Below are 25,968 nucleotides of genomic sequence, written 5' to 3' on the forward strand. Positions count from 1 at the left end.
TCATGAGGTTATTATCTCCAATCAACCAGCAAAAAGCTAATAGTAGGGGTGTGGATCGAGTGGTAGAATGTAAAACTTGACAAAAAAAAAAAAAAGCCAAGCAGGAATGAGAGGACCTGAGTTCAAGCCTCAGTTTCAACACAATTTAAAAAAAAAATCTTCAGAATCCGGGCACTGGTGGCACACACCTGTAATACTAGCTACTCAGGAGGCTGACATCTGAGGATCGAGATTTGAAGTAGGCTGGTCATAAAAGTCCCTGTGAGATTCTTATCTCCAATTAGACCCTAAAAACTGGAAGTGGAGTTGTGGCTCAAGTGGTAGAACACTAACATTGAGCACAAAGAGGCCCAGGGACAGTGCTCAGGCTCTATAATCAAGCCCCAAAACAGAAACAAAAACAAATCTTCAGAAAATTTAAGATGACTCTGTCTCTATTAAGCCTGACTGAAAAGTATGTGATTGATGACGAATGACACTAATTACATTTAATTATAATACTTCTGATGAGGATTTATTCTGTGATGGCACTGTGCTGATCACTGTATATAAATTATTTAATTCCAACATAAAATTAGCCCTTGGAGGTAGGGACTGTAATGTCTCCTTTTTACAGATGAGAAAACAAGGCCCAGAAATATGTGTCCAAAATCACAGAATGTGCTCGCTTCGGCAGCACATATACTAAAATTGGAATGATACAGAGAAGATTAGCATGGCCCCTGTGCAAAATCACAGAGTTAATGAGTGGCAGGATCAGGGCTTAAATCTTGATCTGGGTACAAAGTACATTTTCTCCTTAAGTTGTGGTAAAAATATTTATTATTTTTCACAATGTGAAAATGTGTAAGTCAGTGACATTTAGCAATTCACAATTTTGTGTTACTATTGCATGATTTCTAGAGTATTTTTGTTTCCCCTAAAGAAGACCTATTAAGGAGTAATTCTCCAACATTATATTGCCTCTAACTCCTGGTAGTACTAATCTACTCTGTCCCTACAGATTTGACTATTCTATAGATATTTTATATCAGTGGAATCATACAATAAATGGCCTTTTATCTCTGCCTTCTTTTAGTTAGTACAGTGTTTGCAAAGTTAGCTTATATCAGTGCATGCATCAAAACCTTTTGTCCAACCAGGAGGCAGTGGCTCACTCCTGTAATCTTACTCAGAAGGCTGAGATCTGAAGAACACAGTTCAAAGCCAGCTGGGGCAGGAAAGTCTATGAGATTCTTATCTCCAATTAACCACCAGAAACCATGAGTGCCAGTATGGCTCATTCTGGTAGAGCACTAATCTTGAGGGTAAAAAGCTCATGGCAGCACTCAGGTCCTGCATTCAAGCCCTGCAACAACAAAAAGCAAGCAAACAAGAAAACAAACAAATAAACTGAAAAGTACCTTCTGGCCATATAATATTTTTTTCCCGCTATATTTTATTGTTAAGTGTATTTAGTGACAAGAAGGGAGGTAGGGAGTTTCCCAAGTGAGTTAAGTTGGACGTTCGATACAATTCAGGATCTAGGTTTTCTCCATATTTATAGTTGCAATACAGGTTTAGTTAGAGAGAAGAGTTTTTCCCAGAGTTGTCTGCCAAGGCTGGTTTTGAACCATGATCCTGACATCTCAGACTTCTCAGTAGTTAGGATGCTAGGCATACCACCTGTACTCAGCTTCAATTTCTTTTTAGGTGTAAGAAAGGATTACCCTTAATTTTCCCCTCCAATCTGCTCTGCCAGATATTCAAGGCAACCTATTCTTCAGCAGTTGCTGGCAAAGGAATGAAAATACAATGAATCATGTAAGATTACTGAAGGTTGAGGCTGGAAGGGGCCCCATTTCCCCTGTGTCCTACAGTCACCTGATGCCTGAACAAAATCCAAAATGTAAGGGAAAGTGATGGCTGTAAGATGGGGCAGCCACCAGTTGTGTGGGCAAGATTCCCCTTTATCTCTGAGCTCAGACCTTAACTGGATATTTGAAATGACAAACAAAACCATCCAAATCACCAACTTCAACATGCACAAGATGGAGCTCATGGTCCCTTCCCACTGTTGCATTTAGTTGTGACGAACATTCCCATTTCAGATGCCCATGCCAGCAAAAGAATTTTCACATCAGTTTTATCATCCATACCAAGCACTGTCCAAGTCCTGCTGATCTAGTCACTCTTACTTATATCTACTGCTACCATCTTAAATCCAAGTGACCTCATCAGTTCTTCCCTGGATACTCCAGTCTAGATTTTCACAGCACAGCTAGAGTGCGCCTTTCAAATATAAATTAGTTGTGTTTAAGACACTGCTCCTGGAATGAGGACTAAAATTTGGTCTTTGTTCAATCATTCTCGTCCCAGTCACACTGCTTTCCTTTGAGCTTAATAAGGTTTACACTTCATCCCAACTCAAGACATCTGCATCTGCCCCTTGTCACCTTTCCCATTCACCTTAACCTTCATTTCCAAAGGAAAGCTTTCCCACACATAATCATGGTCAGACCCTTGCACTAGGAGTCACATCATTAAGGTCAGATCCTTGCACTATAAGTCACGTCCTCATGGCCAGATCCTTGCTCTGGGAGTCACGTCCTCATGGTCACATTCTTGCACCAGGAGTCATGTCCTCATGGCCGGACCCTTACACTGGGAGTCACATCCTAGTGACCAGATCCTTGCACTTGGAGTCATGTCCTCATGGCCATTTCCTTGCACTAGGAGTCATGTCTTCAGGTTAGACACTTGCACTGGGAGTTAGAAGAGGACTCTGTCTTTCTTTTTTCTCAGTATGCAGAATGAGATCTAAGCTTCATAACAAGAAGCAGCTGGTGCCTCCTCAACCACACACTAAATGCCAAGTACAGGGCTGTTGAATGGCTAAGTGAATGAGTAACCTTCACAGAACTCTAGCAGACAAGAACATACCCCAAGCTCCAAGGGATTACAGGATGGCTGCGTCCAATGGGTCTGCAGCCCAGGTCACCTGCGCCCATCTGAGGTGGCTCTGCCCCTGGCCCGCCTCTCACAAACAGGCCGTGGGTGGGGCACGGAGGTCCCATGATGTAACAGCCTCCCAGCATGTGATTGGGCTCTAGGGCACGCAGGCTGGGGAATGGGCGTGTCTCTGTGTGCTGATTGGCTGTCTCGCTGCGGTTGGGCAGGCAGTGGTAGTGGCAGCGCAGGGAGGGACTAGAACGGGCCTGGCAGGGAGGGCAGAGGCAGCCAGCATGGGTCCTCACCACAGGCTCCCCTGAGCCTTGCTTGGTTGGACTGCCCATGGTGGGCCCGTAGTAACCTCGGCAGGATAAGGGCACCCTGGGGTGCCCTATGGTTGCCATCTGCACCGCAATGCAGGAGAGCTTCGGCTGGGTGGTGGCTAACTGCTTCCACCAGCTGCTGGAGGAAGAGTGGGACCCATTCAATCTCTTGGGCTAGGCCAAGCTCTGGTACCAGCAGCAGCTGCAGCGCCTCATGCATGACCAGGTGGTAGTGACGGCTCCTGGTGGCTGGGGTGGCCGAGTGCGGCCAGGCCGGAATCTCAGTCGCCAGGCTGGGCATGGGCGGCTGCTGCAGGGAGTCCCAGAAGGAGCTCAAGAGCAACCCAGCGCCTGGTGTGCCATGGCCAGACTGCCCTGGCTGGGTATGCAGGTAGTAGAGGAGTGGCGTGGGGCTCAAAGCCACCTGGCCAGCAGCCTGTACCCTCCACGCAAGTCTGTGGCACTGTGCACAGCAAGGGTGGGCGCCCTGGAGGCATTGCAAGGGTCAAGAGCATTCATGGCCGCGAAGATTGCGCCTCAGGTGGCCCTGGAGTTAGGCAAAGTTCGGGGGTCATGGGGCCTGTGCACAAGTCCAGAGCGGGCTGGTGCTGCCGTCACCACCATCCCAGCCAGTGCACAGTGTGGAAGGGGACCGGCAAAAAGGGAAGGGGGTGACCTGGAAAGGGGGAAAAGTGGAGGGTGGGGCGCGGGGACATGAAGGGTGCAGGAGGCGAGAGGCAGAGGACATGGGCAGTTCTCCAGCTGGTGCTGGCCTGGCAACACTTGCAGTCCTGAATACCCCTGATTGCTCTAAAAGGGCATTCCTAACCCTTTTACCTCGAAGCTTCTAGATGTCTCCTTCCTCATCAGACCACAGCCTGGTGCAGGAAGGGGAAGGGCGCCTCAGAAAGCACTTCTACCTTACCAGCCCTGGCCTATGGCGCCTGCACCTGCCTCCCCCTTCTTCCCGATTGCTGAGTGAGGTGTGCTATTGTCATGAGGTTACATGTGTAGTTGTCACTTTTGTGAGTGTTGAGGTTAGTTGTTACTGTTTTGAGTAGTGATTTGAGGTGTGCAGTACTCATTGTTCAAACTGTTCTGAGTGTTGAGGTTAGGTCTGTGGTTATCACTGTTGTGATTACTGAGGTTAGATGTGTAGTTGTCACTGCAATGAATGTTGAAATTAGGTGTGTGGTTGCCAATGTTATGAATATTAAGGTTAGGTATGCGGTTGTCAGGGTTCTGGGTGTTGAGGTGAGGTGTCCAGTTGTCACTGTTGTGAGTACTGAGGTTTGATGTGCAGTTGTTGCTGTTGTTAGTGTTGAGGTTAAGTGTAGAGTTGTCACTGTCCTGAGTATGGAGGTTAGGTGTGCCGTTGTCACTGTTCAGACTGTTCTCAGTGTTTATATTAGGTGTGTGGTTGTCACTGTTATGAGTATTGAGGCTAGTTGTAAAGTTGTCACTGTTCTGAGTATTGAGGTGAGGTGTGCAGTAGTCACTCTTCAGACTGTTCTGAGTGTTGAAGATAGGTATGTGTTTGTCACTGTTCTGAGTACTGAGGTTAGATGTGCAGTTGTCACTGTTCGGAGTGTTGAGGTTCGGTGTGTCTTTGTCACTCTTCTGAATATTGAGGTTAGATGTGAAGTTGTCACTGTTCTGAGTGTTGAAGTTAGGTGTTTGGTGTCAGTGTTAGGAGTATTAAGGTTAGGTGAGCTGCTGTCACTTTTCTGAGTGTTGAGGTTAAGTGTGTAGTTATCACTGTTCTGAGTATTGTGGTTAGGTGTGCAGTTGTCACTGTTCTGAGTACTGAGGTTATGTGGAAGTTGTCACTATTCTGAGTACTGAGGTTAGGTATGTGGTTGTCACTGTTTTGAGTATTGATTTTAGGTGTGCATTTGTCACTGTTCTGAATGTTGTGGTTTAGTGTATAGTTGGCACTGTTCTTAGTACTGAGGTTAGGTGTGTAGCTGTCACTGTTCTGAGTATTGAAATTAGGTGTGCAGTCGTCACTGTTCTGAGTGTTGAGATTAGGTGTGTAGTTGTCACTTTTCTGAGTATTGAGGTTATGTGAGTAGTTGTTGCAGTTCTTAGTAATGAGGTTAGGTGTGCATTTGCCACTATTCTGACTCTTCTGAATATTGATGTTAGGTGTGCAGTTGTACTTCTTCTGAGTATTGAGGTTAGGTGTGTGGTTGTCACTTTTATGAGTGTTGAGGTTAGGTGTGTAGTTGTCACTCTTCTGAGTATTGAGGTTAGGTGTGTAGTTGTCACTGTTCTTAGTACTGAGGTTAAGTATGTAGTTGTCACTCTTCTGAATGATACGGTATGGTGTGCTGTTGTGTGTTCTGAGTATTGAAGTTAGCAGTGTGTTTGTCAATGATCTGAGTATTGAGGTTAGGTGTGCAGTTTTCACTGTTCTGAGTACTGATCTTAGGTGTGTAGTTGTCACTGTTCTGAATACCGAGGTTAGGTGTGCACTTGTCACTAATCTGAGTATTGAGCTTAGGTATGTAGTCACTGTTCTGAGTACTGAGGTTAGATATGCAATTGTCACTTTTCTGAGTATTTACATTAGCTGTGTGTTGGCACTGTCCTGAATATTTAAGTTAGGTGTGTAGTTGTCACTTTTCTGAGTACTGTGGTTAGATGTGTAGTTGTCACTATTCTGAGTACTAAGGTTAGGTGTGTGGTTGTCACTATTCTGAGTATTGAGGTTAGGTGTGTGGTTATCACTGTTCTTAATGTTGAGTTTAGGTGTGCAGTTGTCATTGTTTTGAGTACTGAGGTTAGGTGTGTGGTTGTCACTGTTCTGAGTACTGAAGTTATTTGTGCTGTTGTCACTATTCTGAGTATTGAGGTTAGGTGTGTAGTTATCACCGTTCTGAGTACTGAGGTTAGGTATGTAGTTGTCACCATTCTGAGTACTGCGGTCAGGTGTGTGGTTGTCACTGTTGTGAATGTTGAGGTTAGGTGTGTAGTTATCACCATTCTGAGTGCTGAGGTTAGATATATAGTTGTCACCATCTGAGTACTGAGGTTAGGTGTGTGGTTCTCACTGTTGTGAGTGTTGAGGTTAAGTGGTTTATTTGTCACTGTCCTGAGTATTGATGTGAGGTGTGCAGTTGTCACTGTTCTCACTGCTCTGAGTATTGAGGTTATGTGTGTTGTCACTGTTCTGACTGTTCTGAGTGTTGAGGTTAGATATGTGGTTGTGAATGTTCTGAGTACTGAGGTTAGGTATGTAGTTGGCATTGTTCATAGTAGTGAGGTTAGGTGTGCAGTTCACCCTGTTCTGATTGTTCTGAGTGTTGAGGTTAGGTGTGTAGTTGTTGCTCTTTTTACTGTTCTGGGTATTCAGGTTAGGTGTATAATTGTTACTGTTCTGAGTATTGAGGTCAGGTTTGTAGTTGTCACTATTATGAGTAGTGATATTATATATGTAGTTGTCATCATTAGCAGAGCTTATTTGGCCTGTTCCTGGCTTGGTCAATACTTGTGCACTGCTTCTGGGAAGCAGAGTCTCATGCCTCTTCACCTAGGTCCTCTGGAGGCTGAGATGGAATCTAGGTTTGAATACAACCTGGCAGTAAAGTCCAGGAGACTCCTACCTCCAGTTAACCATGGTGAGGCTGTGGTTCAATGGTGGAGTGCCAACCCTGAGCCTGAAGTCTTGAGATACAGAGCTCAGGCCTGAGCATGCACACAAACATGTGTGTGTGTGCAGACACACACACAAAGTGTGAGTTCCAGCCCTATCAGAAAATTTTAAGAACTGGCACCTTGACTTGTGCAAATCACCAATCTGCCTTTATCTGTGTAAAGTTGATTTGCTACTTGAGAATCAGAAGTCAGTAAAATAAATATGCTGAAAACCAAATGCTATTCCATATGTCAGTAAGTGGATGACCTTATTTAAACAAATGAGATAATAAACTTTTCACCTTACTTTTTCTCAAATTAGACAAATACAAAGTTAAACGAGGCAAAGCTTCTCCATTTATTTACTTATCTATGTATTTTTGGCTGTAATATTTGGAACTGAGGGCCTCATTATTTTTCAGACATAGATTTCTCCCTATGCTTCCTACATAGCTGAGATTAGAAGTGTGTGCCATCATGACTTCATGTCTAGCTTCATTTTTTTTAAACAAATGAAAATGTTGTGTCCTTTAGAAGAGTGTGACACTGCAGCTAGTACTGCTAATAATCTGACTTTTCACTGTTTTATAATTTAAAATTATATTTTTGTCATGTTTTTTCTTATCATATTGTGGATCAAACATGGGCCTCAAGCAAGCCAAGCCAGAGGACTTTACCAATGAACTTCAGTCCTACCCTGAGTTGGAAATTTTAAACCTGTATGACATTGGATGAAGACCCTTTATTTTTCTTGCTGTCAGCAATGTGAATTTATATGCACAAATTTAATTACATATATGCATAGTGCTGTTGCTTTTTTCAAAACTTAAGTGATATAAAACTGGGATGCAGTTTTACTTCCTGCTTGACATTGTAATCCAGTGCACTTACCAATTTATCTGTTCAACTAGAGTCTAGGCAATCTGGCTTTTGAGATCTATATTTAAAAATCTTGAGTTAATTTTATAGTTAGAATATCATTGTAGTTCTTTTTCAAGTGCATAATAGCAGCAAGCACATTATTAATTTCCATTTATGTAGTTACTGTACTAAAATTATTTATAATGAGTGTTAAAGATCTTCACAAATTCCTGTTAGCCCTGTTATGAAGGTCTGTGTTTTTCTATACTCAAACATTTTAAATTTAGTCTGGATATTGAATGAATGCTTAGAATAGAGAAATGTCGAGCACTTCAGAATATGCTTTTTGACATACACCGGAAACATTAATCCTCCAAATGTGGAAATCAGAAGCTTGCCCAATGGAAATGGAGGTTTTAATGTAACCACTGTCCAAATCTGTACACAAACATTCGAGGGGACCTTTGCTCAGTATATTCTTGAACCATCAGAGGCTGTTTCAGCTTCCTTTCCTCAGCTTTCAGAGCCTAGGAAACACTTTGAGCCAAAATGAATCTATTTTATGAGAACTCTTGCTAGAAAATTTACTGTATTCTTTTTCTTCTCTAGGCTTGTGTTTAGATCATTGATCAAAATCCTTATACCAGCCTTTAATTGGAAAGGTCTGGTGAAATGTAAGGTTTGCATCACCTACTTCAAACTGCTGTTCCAGCATGGAAAAGCAAGCTGGATACAATTGCACTCTTGACCTCTTTCAACTGATTTCTGGGGGAAAATGTCTGTCACTATTAGCTTTGGTCTTTGGAAATTTAGAGAGAGAATGCAATGTTTTCAGGATATTTATTATTATCCTAATAAGTAGCCAATTCTATTTAACACTTTTCCATTTACATACAGAAATGATGGAAGTGACTTTACTATAAAGCAAGTTTAATCGATATAGTTAAAAGTGGGGTAGCAGAAAGAAGATAGAATAAGCACTGAAGTAATTCTGTAGTTGAATGGTGACACTATAATAGTAAAACTCAAACGCTTATCGGTTACAAATAGAAAATCTAAAGCAAATCTTTTAATTTTTCAGTTTGTTAACTATATTTATTTAGGTGCCAGTTCTAGAGCTTGAATCCAAGGCCTGGTTCTGTCTCTTAGCTTTTTCTTTTTGCTTAAGGCTACTGCTCTACCACTTGAAGCCACAGCTCCACTTCTGGTTTTCTAGGAGATAATGTAACTTTTATGCCCAGGTTAGCTTTGAACTGTGATCTTCAGATCCCAGCCTTATAAGTAGCTAGGACTACAGGAATGAGCCACCAGTTCCCAGCTTCAACTTGTTAATTTTTTTGGGGGGGAAGGTGGCTCAGTGGTAGAGCACTTGCCTTGCATGCCTGAGGAATATATATACATACACACATAATATCTACATGTGTGTATGTAGAAGTGGCTGTGCCATTTGTGGGGCTTCCAAGAGTGGTGTTAGGAAGACATGGTTTGTGGCATTCATTTTGGTTTTGTTTGTGACTAATTTAGGTGATGATAGTTTATACATAAGTCTTAGAGTAAGATATTTTTGTGTGTGCAGGGTTTGGGGCTTGAACTTAGGGCCTGGGTACTGACCCTGAGCTTTTATGCTTAAGGCTAGCACTTTACTTGAACCATGTATGTCTTCACTTCTGGCTTTTGAGAGATAAGAGTCTTATTGATTTCCCTGCCCATCCCATTTACAATTTTCTTTTTTTGAAAAGAAATGCCAAAGTACTGATGATTAATTTTGTTTTTCATATAAAAGACTTCCAAATAAATTCTCCACATTGGTTTTTTACCCTCTAACGAAATCCAAAACAATTTTAAAACAGAAATCTTTTTTCTGATTTAAAATTATATTATTTTCCAATTTTCTTTATTAGCATTTAATATAGTTTTGAGAAAAAAATAGAAATTATTTTTAACCTATCAAAATCCCTTAGGGAAATTGGACTAGACATCAAAATACAGGAAAAAAACATCATGCCACATTATGAATTGTTAGAATATAGTCCAAAGGGTAATAATGTTTTAAATAGGTTTTATTGAGATTAAGTGATTACATGAAATTCACAAATTTCTAACTATTGTGGAATAGTAATACTTAGTTAAAGTCATATACACATTTTAACCTTCACAATGCAAAATTTTTTCCAAGTCTTTCCATTTCCTAACAAATGGGACAATGTCATAAGATTAATTCTTTGTTGCTTTGTATGTATCTCCCCCACAGTATAACCCCTGCTTTCAATGTATTTGATGTGGTATAATTTGTGGGGGGGAAGGGGAAAACAAGTCGTTTAAATAAGGATACAAGTGGGCCCGTTGCAACAGTGAGAAGTACAAGTTGTCATGTCGAAACTTTGCAACTTTGGTGGGGGTGGAGAATTGGGTGGGGGGATGGGGGAGGCTGGGAAGGGATGGGAAGGGTAAACAATGGAGGAAGCTACAATGCTTGATAAGAAATGTACTCACTATCTTGCCCATGTAATTCTAACCCCTCTGTACCTTATTTTTACAATAAAAAAGAAGAAAAAAAGAAAGTGTGTGAGATCCTTATCTCTAACCACCAAAAAGCTGGAAATGCAGTTGTGTTTAAAGTGGTAGAATCCTAGCTTTGGGAAAAAATACCTCAGGGGCAGTAGCTAGGCCCTGAGTTCAGGCCCAGGACCTGCAAATACAAATGAAAAGAAAAACATCTTGTTCATAAAGTAAAAGAGCACATATCTGTAGCCAACTGATATTTGACAAAGGAGCCAAAAGACACACACTGGAGAAAAAAAAAAACTCTCCAATAAATGGTGTTAGGAAAATGGGTCATCCATTTAGGATACTGAAAATGGGCCTTTCGTCACCTTCTAAAAACAAAAACAAAAACAAAAACCCCAATAGGTACAGAGAGCTCAAAATGAGAACTGAAGTTTTAAATCTACTACAGAAAAATATATGAAAACTTATGAAACACAGGCAATTATTTTCTGAATAGGACTCCAGAGAATGGAAACAAACATGGGTTAATGGGACAGTATCAAATTAAATTTTTCAAAGCAAAAGAAGTGACCAGAATCAAGAGTCAACTCAAATAATAAGAGAATAATCTTTGCCAGCTATCCAACAAATAAAAGATTGATATCCATACTATACAGAGGACTGAAAATAGACATAAAAAACCCACAAATAATGTAATTACATAGTTTAAAGAAGAAGAAAGGGATGGCTAATAAAGTCATCAGGAAATGTCCAACAGCCTTAGTTATAATAAAGAACATGCAAATTAAAACTGCAATAAGATTCCATCTACTTCAGTTAGAATGACAACCACCAAGAAAATGCTGGCAACATGTATTAGAAAAGGAATCTTTATTGTCTTTTTGTGGGAATGTAAACTAGTGTAATCATTATGGATATCAGCCTAAAAATAAACCCTCCCAAAGACTCCACTATACTAGTATGAGGCAAATGCCAATAGAATAAATCAATATACCAGAAAGATGTCAGAATAACTCATGTTTATTACAGCATTGTGTACAATAGCCAAATAATGGAATCAGACAGCTGGAATCTTCTTTTTTATTTTGGTCAGTCGTGGGCCTTGAACTCTGGGCTTGGGTGCTGTCCCTCAGCTCTTCAGCTTAGGGCAAGTGCTCTACCGCTTGAGCCACAGCATCACTTCTGGTTTTCTAGTGGTTTATTGGAGATCAGATTCTCACGGAATTTCCTGCCTGCCTGGCTTTGAACCATGATCCTCAGATCTCAGCCTCCTCAGTAGCTAGGATTACAGGCATGAGCCGCCGGCACCCAGTATTGGAATCTTCTTGAATGATAAAGAAGAAGTGGTATTGATGCACCATGGAATGTTACACAGCCATGAAGGAAAATGAAATCAAGTCGCTTACAGAAAAATGGATATAATTAGAAGACATCATAATGAGCTAAGCTAAACAACAACAAAAAAAACCCACAAGATATATGTTTTTTTCTCCTATATAAAAGCTAGACCTAAAAATCATATGTATTTGTAGACATGATTCTACTTTTATTATTATGGGCAGACATACAATTTGAGTCTACAAGTCTATTTAAGAGGAGAAGGGGAAGGGGAAAAGAATGAATAATATTGAAATACATTGTAACTATATATGAAAATTACATGAAAGCTGTTGATCAATATCAAGTTGGGGGAGAGAGAGAGGCTAGGGTGGAGTACTAGTAAGAGGGTTGACTAACTAAGGGGAAATAGAATGAATATGGTTTAAGTAGAATTTTGTCAAACCTGTTGAAATTGTTTTGAGAAGAGGGAGGGTAACATTATGTGGAAATATCACAACTATAACTATTTTATGATATTTTTTTAAATGCCAGGGACTTGTTGCTTAAATCTATAGTCCTAGCTACTTAGGAGGTTGAGATCTGAGAACTAAAGTTTGAAACCAGCTCAGGCAGATGAACCTGAGATAGATATTCTGATCTCTAGTTAAACAGTAAAAAAAAAAAGGCTGGAAGTGAAGGTATACCTCCAGTGGTAGAGCGCCAGCCTTGAGAGAAAAAGCTGACAGAGGGGAGAGAGAGAGAGAGAGAGACCCTGAGCTCAAGACTCAGGAACCTGTACAACAAAAGAAAAAGCAAAACCAAAGTGGAAGTTAATCAAAATTTATGGCAAAAAGAAACTGTGAGATTAAAAAAAATGGTTAGTAATTTTTCTTTGTTGATCATGGGGCCTGAACCCTTAGCCTAGGCTCTGTCCCTCAGCTATTCAGCTCTAGGCTAGTATTCTTCCATTTGAGCCAAAACACCACTTCCAACTTTTTCTTCTTATGTGGTGCTGAGTAATCGAGCCCAGGGCCTCATGCATGCTAGACAAGGACTCTACCACTTAGTTAATTTCCCAATCCCTGTTACTAATTATTAAAGAGATGTACAGAGGGGTCACCATTTCATAAGCAGATAATGAATATATTTATTTGGTGGCAATTTCACCCCTTCCTTTGCTCTCACCATTTCCCTCTCCCATCTCTACCTACAGTTGTACAGTTGTACAGTTGTACAGTTCATTTTCCTGATAGTGTCTACTGAGTATCACTGCTGCATTTGTTTACCCTTGGTTCTTCCATTTCTTTGCCTCCTCTTACCCCCCAAAGACAGTTAAAGGAACAAACACACAAAAAAACAAGAAATAAAGACCAAAAAGAAAAAAAAACCAACACCATCTTCATCAACAATGGAAAAAATATTAAAAACTTGTTGCCATTTACTGTCATTCATGTTGATAAATATTATTTTACAGGTTCACTGGCACAGAGCCATTCATTCCACCTTTGGGTCCCTTCCTTAAGAGTACATCCTTTAATTGTAAGGGTCTTTTCAAACTGATTGCAGTTTCTACGTGTTTAAAACACACAATATTTAAGTTGAGATGTATTTTATTAATGCAGCTTAATTTATATGTACTTTAAAACCTTAAAAAGCCATCATGGAAAACTTATTTTTCTGCACTAGGATGAAAAAAATGCTGGATTCTGTATATGACTGTAATATTTTCCCAGCAATATTGGGAATTGAGCTTGGCTTGTTAGACCAAGCCTGTGTCACTTGAGCCATACATCCAATTCTACATTTTAACAGTTTACTAAAAGTAATATTTCTTTGTCTGGGCCTTCATAAAATGTAATGTTCAAATAGTATTAATGTCAATACAGAAAGGAAAAGAATGAGGTCATGTGAATTAAAATTCAAATTTTCGTTGTGCTGTATTTCATCTGTAGATGGTATATTAAAATGAAATAAAATATAAATTAATTCAAAGTCTTGTTTTGCTGGATTAGTTATTACCAGCTTATTTATAATCATATGTGATCCTTTTTTTAAAATTTATTTCTACCTTATTGCCATTTTCTGAGTTTGTTCGGTGGTCTTTTTCTTCCTCTTGGGAGTACTAGGTTTGAACTCAGGGTCCTTGCACTAGCCATGCAGAGGCTCAATCACTTGAGATATGTACCCAATCCTTTTTCATTATTTTTTGAATAAAGTAGCTTTTTACCCAGGCTAGCCTGACCACAGCCTGCCAAGTAATAGCTCCCATGTCTGTATAGTTCTTGTGGCAGGTGTAAACACTACACCAGCATTTTGTTGGTCTCTTACCCCAACCACACTCTGTGGTGCCAGGCCCAACATAGTCTTATTTTTATTGGGAGTATTTTTTAATGCTTGTAGTTTAAGAATATTTATGTTTGAGGCTGAGAATGTGCCTTAATGTTAGAGTACTCTCCTAGCAAGCATGAAGCCCTGTGTTAGATTACTTAGTATCACATAAACAGAAAAGGCCAGAAGTGGCACTGTATTTCAAGTGATAGAGTACTAGCCTTGAGTAAAAGAAGCTCAGGAGAAGTGCCAGGCCCTGAGTTCAAGTCCCAAGACTGACAAAAAGAAAAAAGAAAAAAAATATCTTCCATTCTTTCTGTCTCTCTTTCTGTCTCTCATGCTGATCATGGTGCTTGAACTCAGGACCTGGTCATGTAAGCCCAGTGGTCTACCATTTGAGCTAATGCACTAAAGCTAGTGCTTTACCACTTTGAGCCACAGCTCCATTTCTGATTTTCTGGTGATTAACTGGAGATAAGACTCTCACATACTTTCCTGCCTAGGCTTGCTTTGGACTGTGATTCTTGATTTCAGCCTCCTGAGTAGCTAGGAATATAGGCATGAGCCACTAGTGCCTGGCCTATATCCCATTCTTAATTTTAGATTTATTATGGAAATTTCTATTATAAAAGAACTTTTCACATTGTGGAAATTTATATGGATAAGAAATTCATTTTGGTGTGGCAGCTGTATGTGTACAGAACTCCTTGAAAAGCAAACCCTTAAGAAATAAGACACTAAACTTGAGCTCAGTGAATCCCACTTGTAATCTCTAAAGACTTGGGAGGATCATGGTTTGAGGCTATCTGGGAGAAAAGACTGAATATCAACAAGCCAGGTTGGGGGTATACATCTATAATCTCAGCTATGCAGAAAGCATAAGTAGGAAAATCTTGCTTCAATGCAATGCTCTTAAGTTCAAACCCTAATACTGCTTTAATTGGAAAAAGAAGAAATAGGTCATTGTTTTTTTGTGAGCTTATGTTTGTAAAAGCATTGGTGTAATTCATTCATATCACTGCAGAGCCTTTTGCTGTTGTTCAGTGGCATGGAGTTAACGGCCCCAAAGAAAGAAACTTGGAGGAAGAGACCCTGGGTGCCCTGGATGAGTAGTCCCAAGCCAAGTAGGGTGTTTTGCATATTTTACTCATTGGATTGTAATCTTTTCATACATCTTCTTAATGTATTAATAAGAAGCAATGCAGTTCAAGCTTTCTAATGAGTAATTTTTTTTAACTTAGTCAACTTACTTGGGGTCTGAAACTTACATTCCCATTTTTTTCTTGCTAGCAGTAGATGGCATTGTGTCTTGCCTTATGACCATAGTCATTCCCTGCTTGCTTTTTAAAAATATTTTTGTTATCTTTAGGTATTTGTACAGAGCAGTTTATGAATATTGTGTGTCTTGCTCAATGTTATCCTTTCAGCATTCTCCCCCAATCCTCCAAGCCATCCTTCCCTTTACTTATATTAATTCTAGGTTATGTATTGAATGTTTTGCAATTTAATAAAGCAATTTATGTGTACTCTGCATCATGATTTGTGTCACCACATCAACATCTTTACACACTCCCTTTTGAAACACCCTTTCCCTTAATGTTTCTCAATTCTGTGGTATGGATTCTTGCCTGCATTCTCCACCCTTCCCCCTTAATCTACCCTTCTACCCTTGCTCCCTTAGCCTTCCCCTCTTGCTAGCACCAATATCCTGGTTCTTGTTTTGTTGGGCTTTGACTTAAAGTCTACACAATTGCTAATGAGTGATTTAATTTTTTTTAGGTACTGTGGTTTGAATTGGAGCCTTGAGCTCTTGCTCAGCTTGCTGACATCTAGTGCTGCACCACTTGGTTGCTGCTGGTTATTTTGGAGATGGAGTCTACGACTTTTTGCCTGGGCTGGCTTCAAACTGCAATCCTCTGGATCTCCGTCTTCTGAAGAGCTAACATGCAGCATGACCCACTTGTGTCCCCTTCTAACGTGTTTTCATAAAATTAATGGGTTAAATTCAAATATTCTGTTTTTGCCCACCTCTTTCCATCAACTCATTTCTTCTGTTACTCTCGCCAAGTCTCTCTTTTCTCGCTTTTCTTCTTGTAGCTTAGGTGCCTGGTCTATATCTAGCAGGTTTATACCTTAAGTCCACTTGTCTTTTCGAGTTCGTGTGGGATCTTGCTTAACCAAACCCAAGCTCGATGACTCCTCACAGTTGTCCACCCTACCTGAACCCATAGGCAGGCATTGTAATCATTTGAAATCTCTGCATGTCTTGACTCCCAGTATTCTGAAATGAGCCCTCAGTTCCACCTAGCAATCTGTTTCAGGGTTTCACTTTTACCACCTTTAAAGCTTAGACCTTCTTGTCTGCTCAGAACTCTGACACTACACTTTCCTTCTCACCCCACACCTCCTCTTTCATTCTCCCTGTGCAGCTTTGTGTCTTAAACAAGGTGGGAGTCATCAGATGGGAACTTCACAATTTTCTCACTGTCAAAGGTACAAACCTGTTTATAGCCACTCACCTCCTAGCTTCCTGCCTTCCTGGTAAAAGACTATCTTCTCACAGCTCTTCAAGTTTTTTATCTTTTCTCTCTCTAATTCATAGAAGCTTCATAGTTACGGCTTTTCTCTTCTGAATTCATCTTCTTTCTCCCAGATCTGGTCTTGGAATCAACATTTTAAATATGGTCATTCTCATGCTGGCGCTGGGACTTGAACGCTGGGACTCTCACTTGACTTTTTTGCTCACGACTGGCATCATTAGCTAAAGCCATGCCTCCAGTTATGTTTTTTCTGGATAAGTGGAGATAAGAGTCTGAAGGATTTGTGTACCCACGCTGGCTTCAAACTGTGGTTCTCAGATCTCTGCCTGCTGAATAGCTAGGATTACAGGTGTGAGCCACAGGTGTTTAGCACTCAGAAATCTGCTGAACCTTCTCTTGAAACTCCATTCTCTCATGCTTCCATCTTTCTGAGTTGTGTTCCCTCTTTCTTCATTTCCATAACCCATCCTCATTCCTCACTTCACTCCTGCCCTCTTGTCCTTCTGGAAGCTGTCACCATGTCTCCTGATGTAATGGTTGTTTCAACATGAGTCTTCTTTGTTCTCAGAAGCATTGTACTTTATTGCTTTCTTAAACATGTCCTCTCACTGGCTTCTGACATTACTGTACTGGTTTACCTTCTGCCTCTCCGTATCTCTGTTGTAGGCTCATCCTTATCTTCTTGGTCTTTTAAAATGCCATTTCCTTCAGCGTCTCTTCTTCTAGAGCCTGTTTGTGGGATCTTATGTATCCTGTAGCTTAAACTGTCAGGTTTATCTCCAGAATTTATCTCTGAGTCCTTCCTTCAGTATACTTCTGGACACCTCCCCTGATCCCATATATTCCTTGTATTCCACATATCCAGGATTTAGCAAATTACTTTCATTACAAGCCTCTGAGCCTCCTTAGTTGTTTCCACAAACTAGAAGCCTAGGAATCACCCATGGAACTCCTTTTGAGACTACCTCTCCCAAATTCAATCCTTCCATCTGCCCTGTGTGATTTGTACCCTACCTCCAACAGCACAGTCATCTGGCTGTCACATGGCTCCTTCCATTCTCACCTTGTATGCCAAAATGGCATTCAGACTACTGTGCCCTCTTGCTCACTGAATCCTGTTCTTCTTTAAGTTTCTGATCTGATCTGCCCATTCCTACATGGTCTGGCCTCCACAGGACCCCTGGCTCTAACTGTGCCTTCCCTGGGTTCACTTCATGTCTCTTATTTTTAATCTCAGACATACCTGTTCTCTATTACTGTCCTCACATCTGACATGCTTTCGCAAGTATTGATTTCCTATTCTCTATATTTCCATTCATCCTCACCTTCAAACCATTAGAACTTTTACTCATTCTTCACCTGCCCATGGCAGCATGTCTAAAGAGCATAGACATGAACCCAGAGTGGTGAGTACAAATTCTAGCTCCACCACTCACCAGACTGGACAAGTTATTTAATATTTCTTCTTTGGTTCTGTTTTCTTCATCTATAAAATGGTAACAATATAGTACTTGTGCTAAAGTGTTGTTGTAAGGAGTGTGTGTATATGTAAGGGAGAGAATGTACACATAGTGCCTAGCATCTGGTTAGCACTATAGAAATATCACTGTGAAAATCTATATCTATGTAGATATAGAAATATCAATATTATCAGTGTGACTTATCCTAAGAGTAAAAAGGCCATAATTATTGGTGATTATCAAAATAATTAATTTGCTATTCAAAGCTGATGAGAACCTGCTTTGTTCTCATAACTCCACGTTGCTTCCATGGACTCTCACCTCCCACCCCTCCCACCCCCGGGTCCTTCCTGGTTCTCAGGAATAATTCACTCCTGACCTCATCTGAAGTGCAGGACCAAAGCCGGGCACTGATGGCTCACTCCTGTCATCCCAGTTACTCAGGAGGCTAAGATCTGATGATCACAGTTCAAAGCCATCTCAGGCAGGAATGTCTTTGAGACTTTTATCTCCAATTAACCACCAGAAAGCCAGAAGTGGCCTGTGGCTCAAGTGGTAGAGCAGTAGCCTTGAGCTGAAGAGCTGAGGGACAGCACCTAGGCCTAGAATTAAAGCCCCATGGCCTACAAAAAAAAAAAAAAAAAGGAAAGTTCAGGACTAGGATGATACCTCTGCTAGAAACTCCCAAATGGAATATAAATTCCGAACAGGACAGTTTGGATAATAAATCCCCAATAGGACCAGACAAAGAATCTCCAAAGAAGAGTCTAACAACTCCTGGTTTCTTCTTCCAGCCCAATCCTTTTATCTATCCAAAGACCCTATATGAAAGACTTACCTCTCCCCTCTTGTCCCAATCTTCTTATGTATCTAAAGATGGAATATGAAGGAATGACCGCCGCCCTACTGTCTCAGGCACATATGGACCAGGCAAAGCCCAGGTATGTGTGGACTTGATGTGCAGGCAGGGCAGTCTGACCCAAGCCTGGCCTTCAACATTCCACTGTGAGCTGATTGAAAGTCCCTACCTTTCTCTGCCCTAATAGGCTTTTGATAACCTCTGCCTCCTGGCTCAGACCCCACAAAACCCACCTCCAAATCCAGCTCCTTGTAGCCTCCACTCCTGCCGGATGGTTGGTTGCCACTTGCTGATTCTCAGTAAGTAGACCTGTCGAAATGGAGAGTCCAACCTGTTCCTATTCCTTTTTCTATTTTTCTTAACAAAAACTGCAAAATACGTTGGAAAAATAAGATTAATAGTTAATATGACGACTTAAGCAGTGACTTGCCTAAATAAAGACATGTAAATTTATATGAATGTTGGAAAATACATTAACTGGATACCTCTGGGAACACATAATATTCTTTCTGAACCAATGAACATTTATATATAGTTGGGTGATATAAGGTTGAGTAACAGAATAAAATATAGCATCATTCTAATCTTCATACTTATGGAGATACTGTAGCATTCATAAAAGACAAAGTGATTCTCTGATCTCTCTAAGAGATGGCAATCTCCATGAGGGCTAGTCAACAAATCTCCACTGGCCATAGCTGTTACTAAGCATCTGGTTGAACTGCTGGTGCTGCCCTTTAGAGCAGCCAGGTTGGCCAACCATGCTGAGAAATCCTTGTTTTTGTTCTCTCTTGTCAAGCTTTTGAAAGTTGGAAAAACTATATCAAATGACAGTGACACTGGCTGGTCTCAGCCTTGTCTAAATAGTGATGTAACATTGCTGCTTTCAATAATATACAATGTGTACTTCTCAGTTATAGAAATTCTAGATGAATGAATTCAATACTATATAACCAATAATGTTTTCTTTTTACAGACAATCACAACTGCTCTTCTTTTTGATGTTGCTTCCTTAGATGAATGTGAAATGATCCCATGTGTTTTAATATGTGAGGATAACTGTCACAACTTGTATTTTGTTATAAAAATAGCATTTCTGAAGTATTACTGTGTGCCAAAATCTGCTCTTTATAGAACTGTGTATTAATTCACTGAACTCTGAACTTCTCTGAGCAGTTAACTCTTAACTTTTCACATGGAAGCACAGGGGTTAAACAACTTATTAGTAAATACATGGCTAAAATTATAGTCCAACTGTGCACCAGACAGAAAATGATAAGAATGGTTAATTGGCATTCAGATGAACATCCTGTTAGGGACTTCCCTTAGCTGGGAATAGGTTGCTCAGTCCTATAATCTTAGCTCCTCAGGATGCAGAGATCTGAGGATTGAGGTTCAAAAGCCAGCCCAAGCAGGAAAAGTCCATGAGACGCTTATCTTCAAGTAACCACCAGAACTGAAAGTGGCAATGTGGTTAAAATTGGTAAAGCGCTAGCATTGGCAAAAATGCTCAGGAAGAGTCCCCAGATTCTGAATTCAAGCCCCACAATGGACACACACACACACACACACACACACACACACACACACACACACACACACACACACACACACACACACACACACACACACAGAAAAAGAGAAAGAGAGAGAGAGAGAGACAGAGAGAGAGAGAGAGAGAGAGAGAGAGAGAGAGAGAGAGAGAGAGAGAGAGAGAGAGAGAGAGAGAGAGAGAGAGAGAGAGAGAGAGAGAGATTCTCCTAAAAAGAGAAGATACTGGTTCTGTCAGCTTGAGGATTGCCAGAAAGATCACTGATGATTTCCCTAGATAGAATTGATGGAACAACCACCCCATTCCTTCCCTTCATGAAAAGAAAATGTTGAGGGTATGTTTGCTTGCTTGTTATCTTGTACAAGGGTTTGAACTGAAGGATTCAGCTTGCTTGCTTGTCACTCTCCCACTTAAGTTATGCCTCAAACCTTGTTGGTCATGGGGCTTGACCTCTGGGCCTGGGCTCTGTCCCTGAGCTCTTCAGGTCAAGGTGAGCACTTGAGCCACAGCACCACTTCCAGTTTTCTAGTGGTTAATTGGAGATGAGTCTAACAGACTTTCCTTCCTGGGCTGGCTTTGAACCACGATCCTCAGATCTCAGCCTCATGAGAAACTAGGATTACAGGTATGAACCACCAGCACCCGATCTAGCCAAGCTTTTGCTGGTTATTTGGGAAAAGTCATATTGCAGACTTGTTATTCACAAGAGCTCAATTCTCCTCTATAAGACTGTAGTTATGAGCCAAGGTGGTCTAGCTGAGTAAGAATTAATACAAGGTATCTATCTTCTATTGCACTTTGTTTCCAAGTGTATTTGTATAAACAAAGAGTATTTTGCATATTTGTGTGTTAGGCTAAATTTGCTTGCCTCACTCATGTCTGATTAGTAAGTTTTACTTAGTTCTAGGGCCCAGTTTCTTTGGTTCACTGTATTTTTGCCTAGGTTCAGGTAGAAAATCGAAATGTGTATGTGTGGACTGGTGTTTTAGATATTCTCTTGGAATATCACGACTCTTTTTATAAGCTCCATTGCCCCCTTACTCCCTAAATCTCAATGTAGTACAAAGGTGAAGGTTTTATAGATGCAATGCATCAGCCTTGTGGTACATTGGAGTCCCTCAGAGTCATCACATGGACCTCTGATGGGTCTACGTGTGCTGGGTATGAGGGTCTTTCCAGGATGCACATTTAGAAGTGCCACTTCTTTCTTGGTAACGGAAGCAACTGGTGCCACATATAATTTCTACTCTCTAATATTTTCCTTCAGTGATATAAACAGGACAAGAACATAGAAATACTATGTTTTATTACAACAATATACATAACCTATGTTATTTCAACCTTTAAAAACATTGTAGTATTTTGTGTACAGTAAGTATTCTTTCTGTAATTCCTTTTTATTACTTTTGAATGTAACTGAATTAATATAGTTTGTGCATATTTTACCATTCTAGTATAACTTCATTTGCAGTACTTACATGCAACTATTTTTCAAATTCTGAGATTTAATACTATGTTTTTTGATAACAATTTTATTGTACTTCTATTTCAGTTTGCCATTATGGCCTTATAAATACAAAAAATAAAATCCATTCTTGCTAGTATGGAGTTCAATGTCCTTTGGAAACTACAGACTCAAGATATAACATTGTGCATACACTAATGTGTATCACCTTATTTACAACTGCTCAATAATATTAGTAGTTCAGATGTCAGCTTCTTTATTTGGCACACTGGGCCAACTGGGCATGCTGGGGCCTCTGGTGAAGTAAAAGCCTAGCTGCAGCCCTTCCACCTTCTGCACTACCTTCTTCTTCTCTGGCAGGCTAGGGCAGTCCTCAGTGGGTGCCACAGCACAGAGCCAGCTGCAGTCGCTGGAAGCTCTACCTGGGCATGGCTTACATGGCATGGTGCCACTGAAGCACTCTAGCAACTGCTTGCAGGTCCAGGGCCTGAATGACCCTTCCCTGAGATCTCACACTGCATTTCATAATGGGGCTGACAGAATCGGAGCCATTCGCCAGATCTTGGAGCAGGGGATGACTCTGTTGCGTTCTGAGGAGAAAGACAGGCCCAGAGGTCGTTACTCCAACTTTTGTACCCAGGTCAGTGTGGAAGCTTCCTTCCCTGCATCCTCCCGCTGGCTCAGGCTGCCCCGCTCCTTGTCAATGGAAGAGCAACCATTGACACTCATGTCAGGTACTAATGGTAGCTCTTTTGGGTTCGTTAATTTATGTAAAGAGAGCCCCTCCCTCAGACAACAAGTTATATTCAGGGTTTTGTAAACATTCTGTATCTGAGCATTCCCAATGTTTGGCTTTTGTATTCTTTCTTGTAAATTCTAGTGAAATTTGTATTTTAGGTGTTGAGGTATGGGGAAGAGCAGCCAGATTATGAACATAGTTTCTTACAAGCTTTTTAGCTAAAAAGGAAAACATATTCTCCTCTAAAACTGCCTATCAGTCAACAAAGTAGAGGGGAACAAGGCTGTTTTCTCCTAAGATCAAAATGTGCTAGTTTTATATGCATGCTTTATGTGTTCAAAATACAATTAAGTCAGCCTGGGTGGCTCAGTGGTAGAGCGCTTGCTTTGCATGCCTGAGGGCCTGGGATTGATTCCTCAGCACCACATAAGCAAAAAGCCAGAAGTGGTGCTGTGGCTCAAGTGGTAGAGTGCTAGCCTTGAGCTCAAGAGCTGAGGGACAGCGCCCAGGCCCAGAGTTCAGACCCCAGGGCCGGACCCCCCCAAAATACAATTATGTCATTCTCTATCGTGGATACGATTGGGAAAACCTAAGAGTTATGTGTCCTGGGAGCTAGAGGCAGGATTTTTGTGAGCTTTATCCAAAGTGGGGGAGAGGGGAGAGGGGGAAGGTGTTAAAATCCGTATATTATTTTGTAGAATCAAAGTAATACAAAATGTGGATGACAAAAAATCTGTCTGGTCTAGATCTCACGTGCTGCCCTTGACATGGCACTTTTTGCCGTTTCTGGCTGTGGTTAGGTCCACCTGCCTGGTGGGTAACTTGTCTTCAAGGCATCTTGGTCCTGAAGTGGGACCTGGACTACCTAGTGGCAGTTGGAACCAGTCCAAGTACAGGACAAAGACCACTTCCAATGCATGGCTCCATAATTCCTCATGCACGTAGGATTACCAGTGAAATTTCTCTGAATTTGACTCCAGAAAACAATCACTGAACCAAAAGGACAGGCCATCTAACACCTTTCCTATTCCTCCATTCCCTCCTTCCTTGGTAAAGTGCAAAATAGTTTTGCAGGTTTTGGCTCACAAACAAATCACCCACCCTCCCCTGGTAAACTAAGTTGCAAGTGACTAAGTCATGTAAATGCATAGTGCCACATTCTTTATTCTGGACAACATCTTCAGGTTGTTTGATGCTTTAATCTTTTTTTTTATTTCTTTTTGTCAGTTGTGGGGCTTGAACTCTGGGCCTGAGTGTTAACCTGTTCCTGAACTCCTTAGATCAAGGGGAGCCCTCTACTACTTGAGCCACAGCAACACTTCCTCTTTTCTGGTGGTTAAGTGGAGATAACAGTCTCACAAACTTTCCTGCCAGGGTTTGCTTTGGACCATGAATTTTTAAATTACATTTCTATATATTTTTGCTAATTTCAGGAGACTTGGTTCTCCTTTCTCTTTAATTTTCTCCTGTATCTTCTTGTTTTGGAACAAATGTCATGGACTCTCCATCCATTTAAAACTAAGCTTATTTCATTAATTTAATAGAAAAGTAATCACGCCTGCCTGCATCTCAGGGCAGCTTCGCAAATAATGTTAATCTGATAATTCACATCATGAATTTTCAAATTCATGTTGATTATTTTTTTTTGTAAACCATTTACTAAAGAGTTCCCAAAAAGCAAGAATAAATAATAATGTTCTGATTTCTAACAAGGTTAAAAAAACTAGTAATTCAACAAAACACATTGTATTCTTCCCAGATTCCATGTATAGAAGCCGTTAACACTAACCCCCTCCTTTCAAACTTGTAGCTTTATTCAGTTTAACTGTGCTGGCTTTCATTTTGGTACTAGCATCAATAATTTTCCTGTAGTATTTGACAGTGAAATTCCATTTGTTAATAGCTCAATTCTTATTGACAATGGTAAACTCATAAGTTAACTATCACAGAGCATAAAATATTGAATAGCATTAATTATATGCAACTATTCCATAAATTAATAAAGTACCATGTATATGCATGTTCATATAATTTTTAAAACGCAAAATTATATATCTGTGTCTAGTCACCTCTGTATAACCTCTTTCCTTTCCACATCCAGTTGGTCACTCATGTTAAATATCTGAAGAATAACTTGTCCCAATGTGACTTCAAGAGGCCACGGGTATCCAAGTCTACTGGCTATGCCCAATCTGCCCTTGTTTTCTTAGGCAATGCAGTATCAGTGTCACGGGTGTCAGGGATCAGGTGCCTGGAACCATAGTACTATGAATTATGTAGAACACAGTAGCAGAGGCTAGGATACCAGGGAAAGAAGAATTGTGACTGAAATTGTTGAGTTGTAAAGGCCAGGTGTAGGAAGCATGTCTCGAGTTCACTGCTCTTGCTGCTCCGAGCCCAGGGAAGCGGGGAAGGTTCCAGCTCTGGATCAGGATCAGGCTTTGTGGACAAGCCTGGGTGATGAATCTGGGGACCTGCACAGTGGCCACCTTGTGCAGCCTGGGAACTTCCTTAGCGTGGCCTAGTCTTCTCCACAGAAAGGCACATTCACTCCTGTGCCTCTCCTGCCTTCAGGATTCTTGCTGTCCTCTTGTCTTCTGCCATGTCCAACTACAGGTATCAACTTCTCCACAGCGCTGAGAGGCCATCACAGAGATGCTCACAGGGATTCTCATGCATGGTTCACCAAGCATGCAGGACCCCGGGGTGCCATCCTCCAGGCAAAGTGTACCTCCATTTCAGCTTGGCCGCCCCTGCCTAGGGGACCACAAACTGCATTTTTACACAGGAAGCCAGGGGTACACAAGGCCATCCTGCAGTCTATGTCATCCTTTCTCTCCTTCTACTCAGGTGTGGGGAGGCTGTGGAGTCAACCAAAACATCACATTTGATTATCTAGAAGAAAGAGGAAAAAAGTTTCATTGTTCCAGATATAACTGCCCCTGGGATTCTCTGTGTACACGAGGTGTGTGTGTGTGTGTGTGTGTGTGTGTGTGTGTGTGTGTGTGTGTGTGTGTGTGTGTGTGTGTGTGTGTGTGTGTTGCGTGTGTGTGTGTGTAGTGTGAGAGAGTCAGACACAGGTGAGGTTTGGGGTAAAACACTTCTTCCCTTCAGCACTGAGTTTTGGTATCTAATGGTTTTCCCCCCATCCCAATTCTGAGTCAACGTTCTAAAGTTGTCCTTCTGTATACTTTTATCCTTTGATCTTCTTGATGTTCAGATTCCTATGGTCTGCTTGTGAACTTTACCATTTACTGTTGAAGGTGGTGCTGTTTTAAAAATAACTTATGAAGCCCTTTGATCACTTTAAATGCTATTTTACTGTGTTAGTGCATTTTACTTAGCCCAACTCAGGGCCTCGGCTGTGACTTTTAATTCTGAGATTAGCTTAGGGCTAATATGAGATACTATCCTTTCAATCTATCTTTCAAGTGAAAGATGTT

General features: G+C 40.9%; 1 protein-coding gene and 1 non-coding gene across 2 annotated transcripts; one reads left to right on the plus strand and one right to left on the minus strand.

The window, feature by feature from the left end:
• The first annotated feature begins 660 nt into the window (after nt 1-660).
• LOC138815596 (U6 spliceosomal RNA) lies at nt 661-767 on the plus strand. Its single transcript, XR_011368400.1, has one exon. It is a non-coding gene; the product is annotated as a U6 spliceosomal RNA (small nuclear RNA).
• A 3,525-nt stretch (nt 768-4,292) lies between these two features.
• Nucleotides 4,293-17,725, minus strand: LOC138815592 (GATA zinc finger domain-containing protein 14-like). The gene is made up of 5 exons (XM_070004996.1): nt 17,694-17,725; nt 6,393-6,667; nt 5,825-6,278; nt 5,062-5,599; nt 4,293-4,910 (listed from the first exon to the last, which is right to left on the minus strand). Exons 1-5 carry the CDS (start codon nt 17,723-17,725, stop codon nt 4,293-4,295), a joined length of 1,917 nt encoding a protein of 638 aa, XP_069861097.1.
• Nucleotides 17,726-25,968: the final 8,243 nt, after the last annotated feature.

The sequence above is a fragment of the Dipodomys merriami genome, unplaced genomic scaffold (genome assembly GCF_024711535.1).
Source record: "Dipodomys merriami isolate MVZ:Mamm:240054 unplaced genomic scaffold, mDipMer1.0.p SCAF_653, whole genome shotgun sequence".
Classification (NCBI taxonomy): domain Eukaryota; kingdom Metazoa; phylum Chordata; class Mammalia; order Rodentia; family Heteromyidae; genus Dipodomys; species Dipodomys merriami.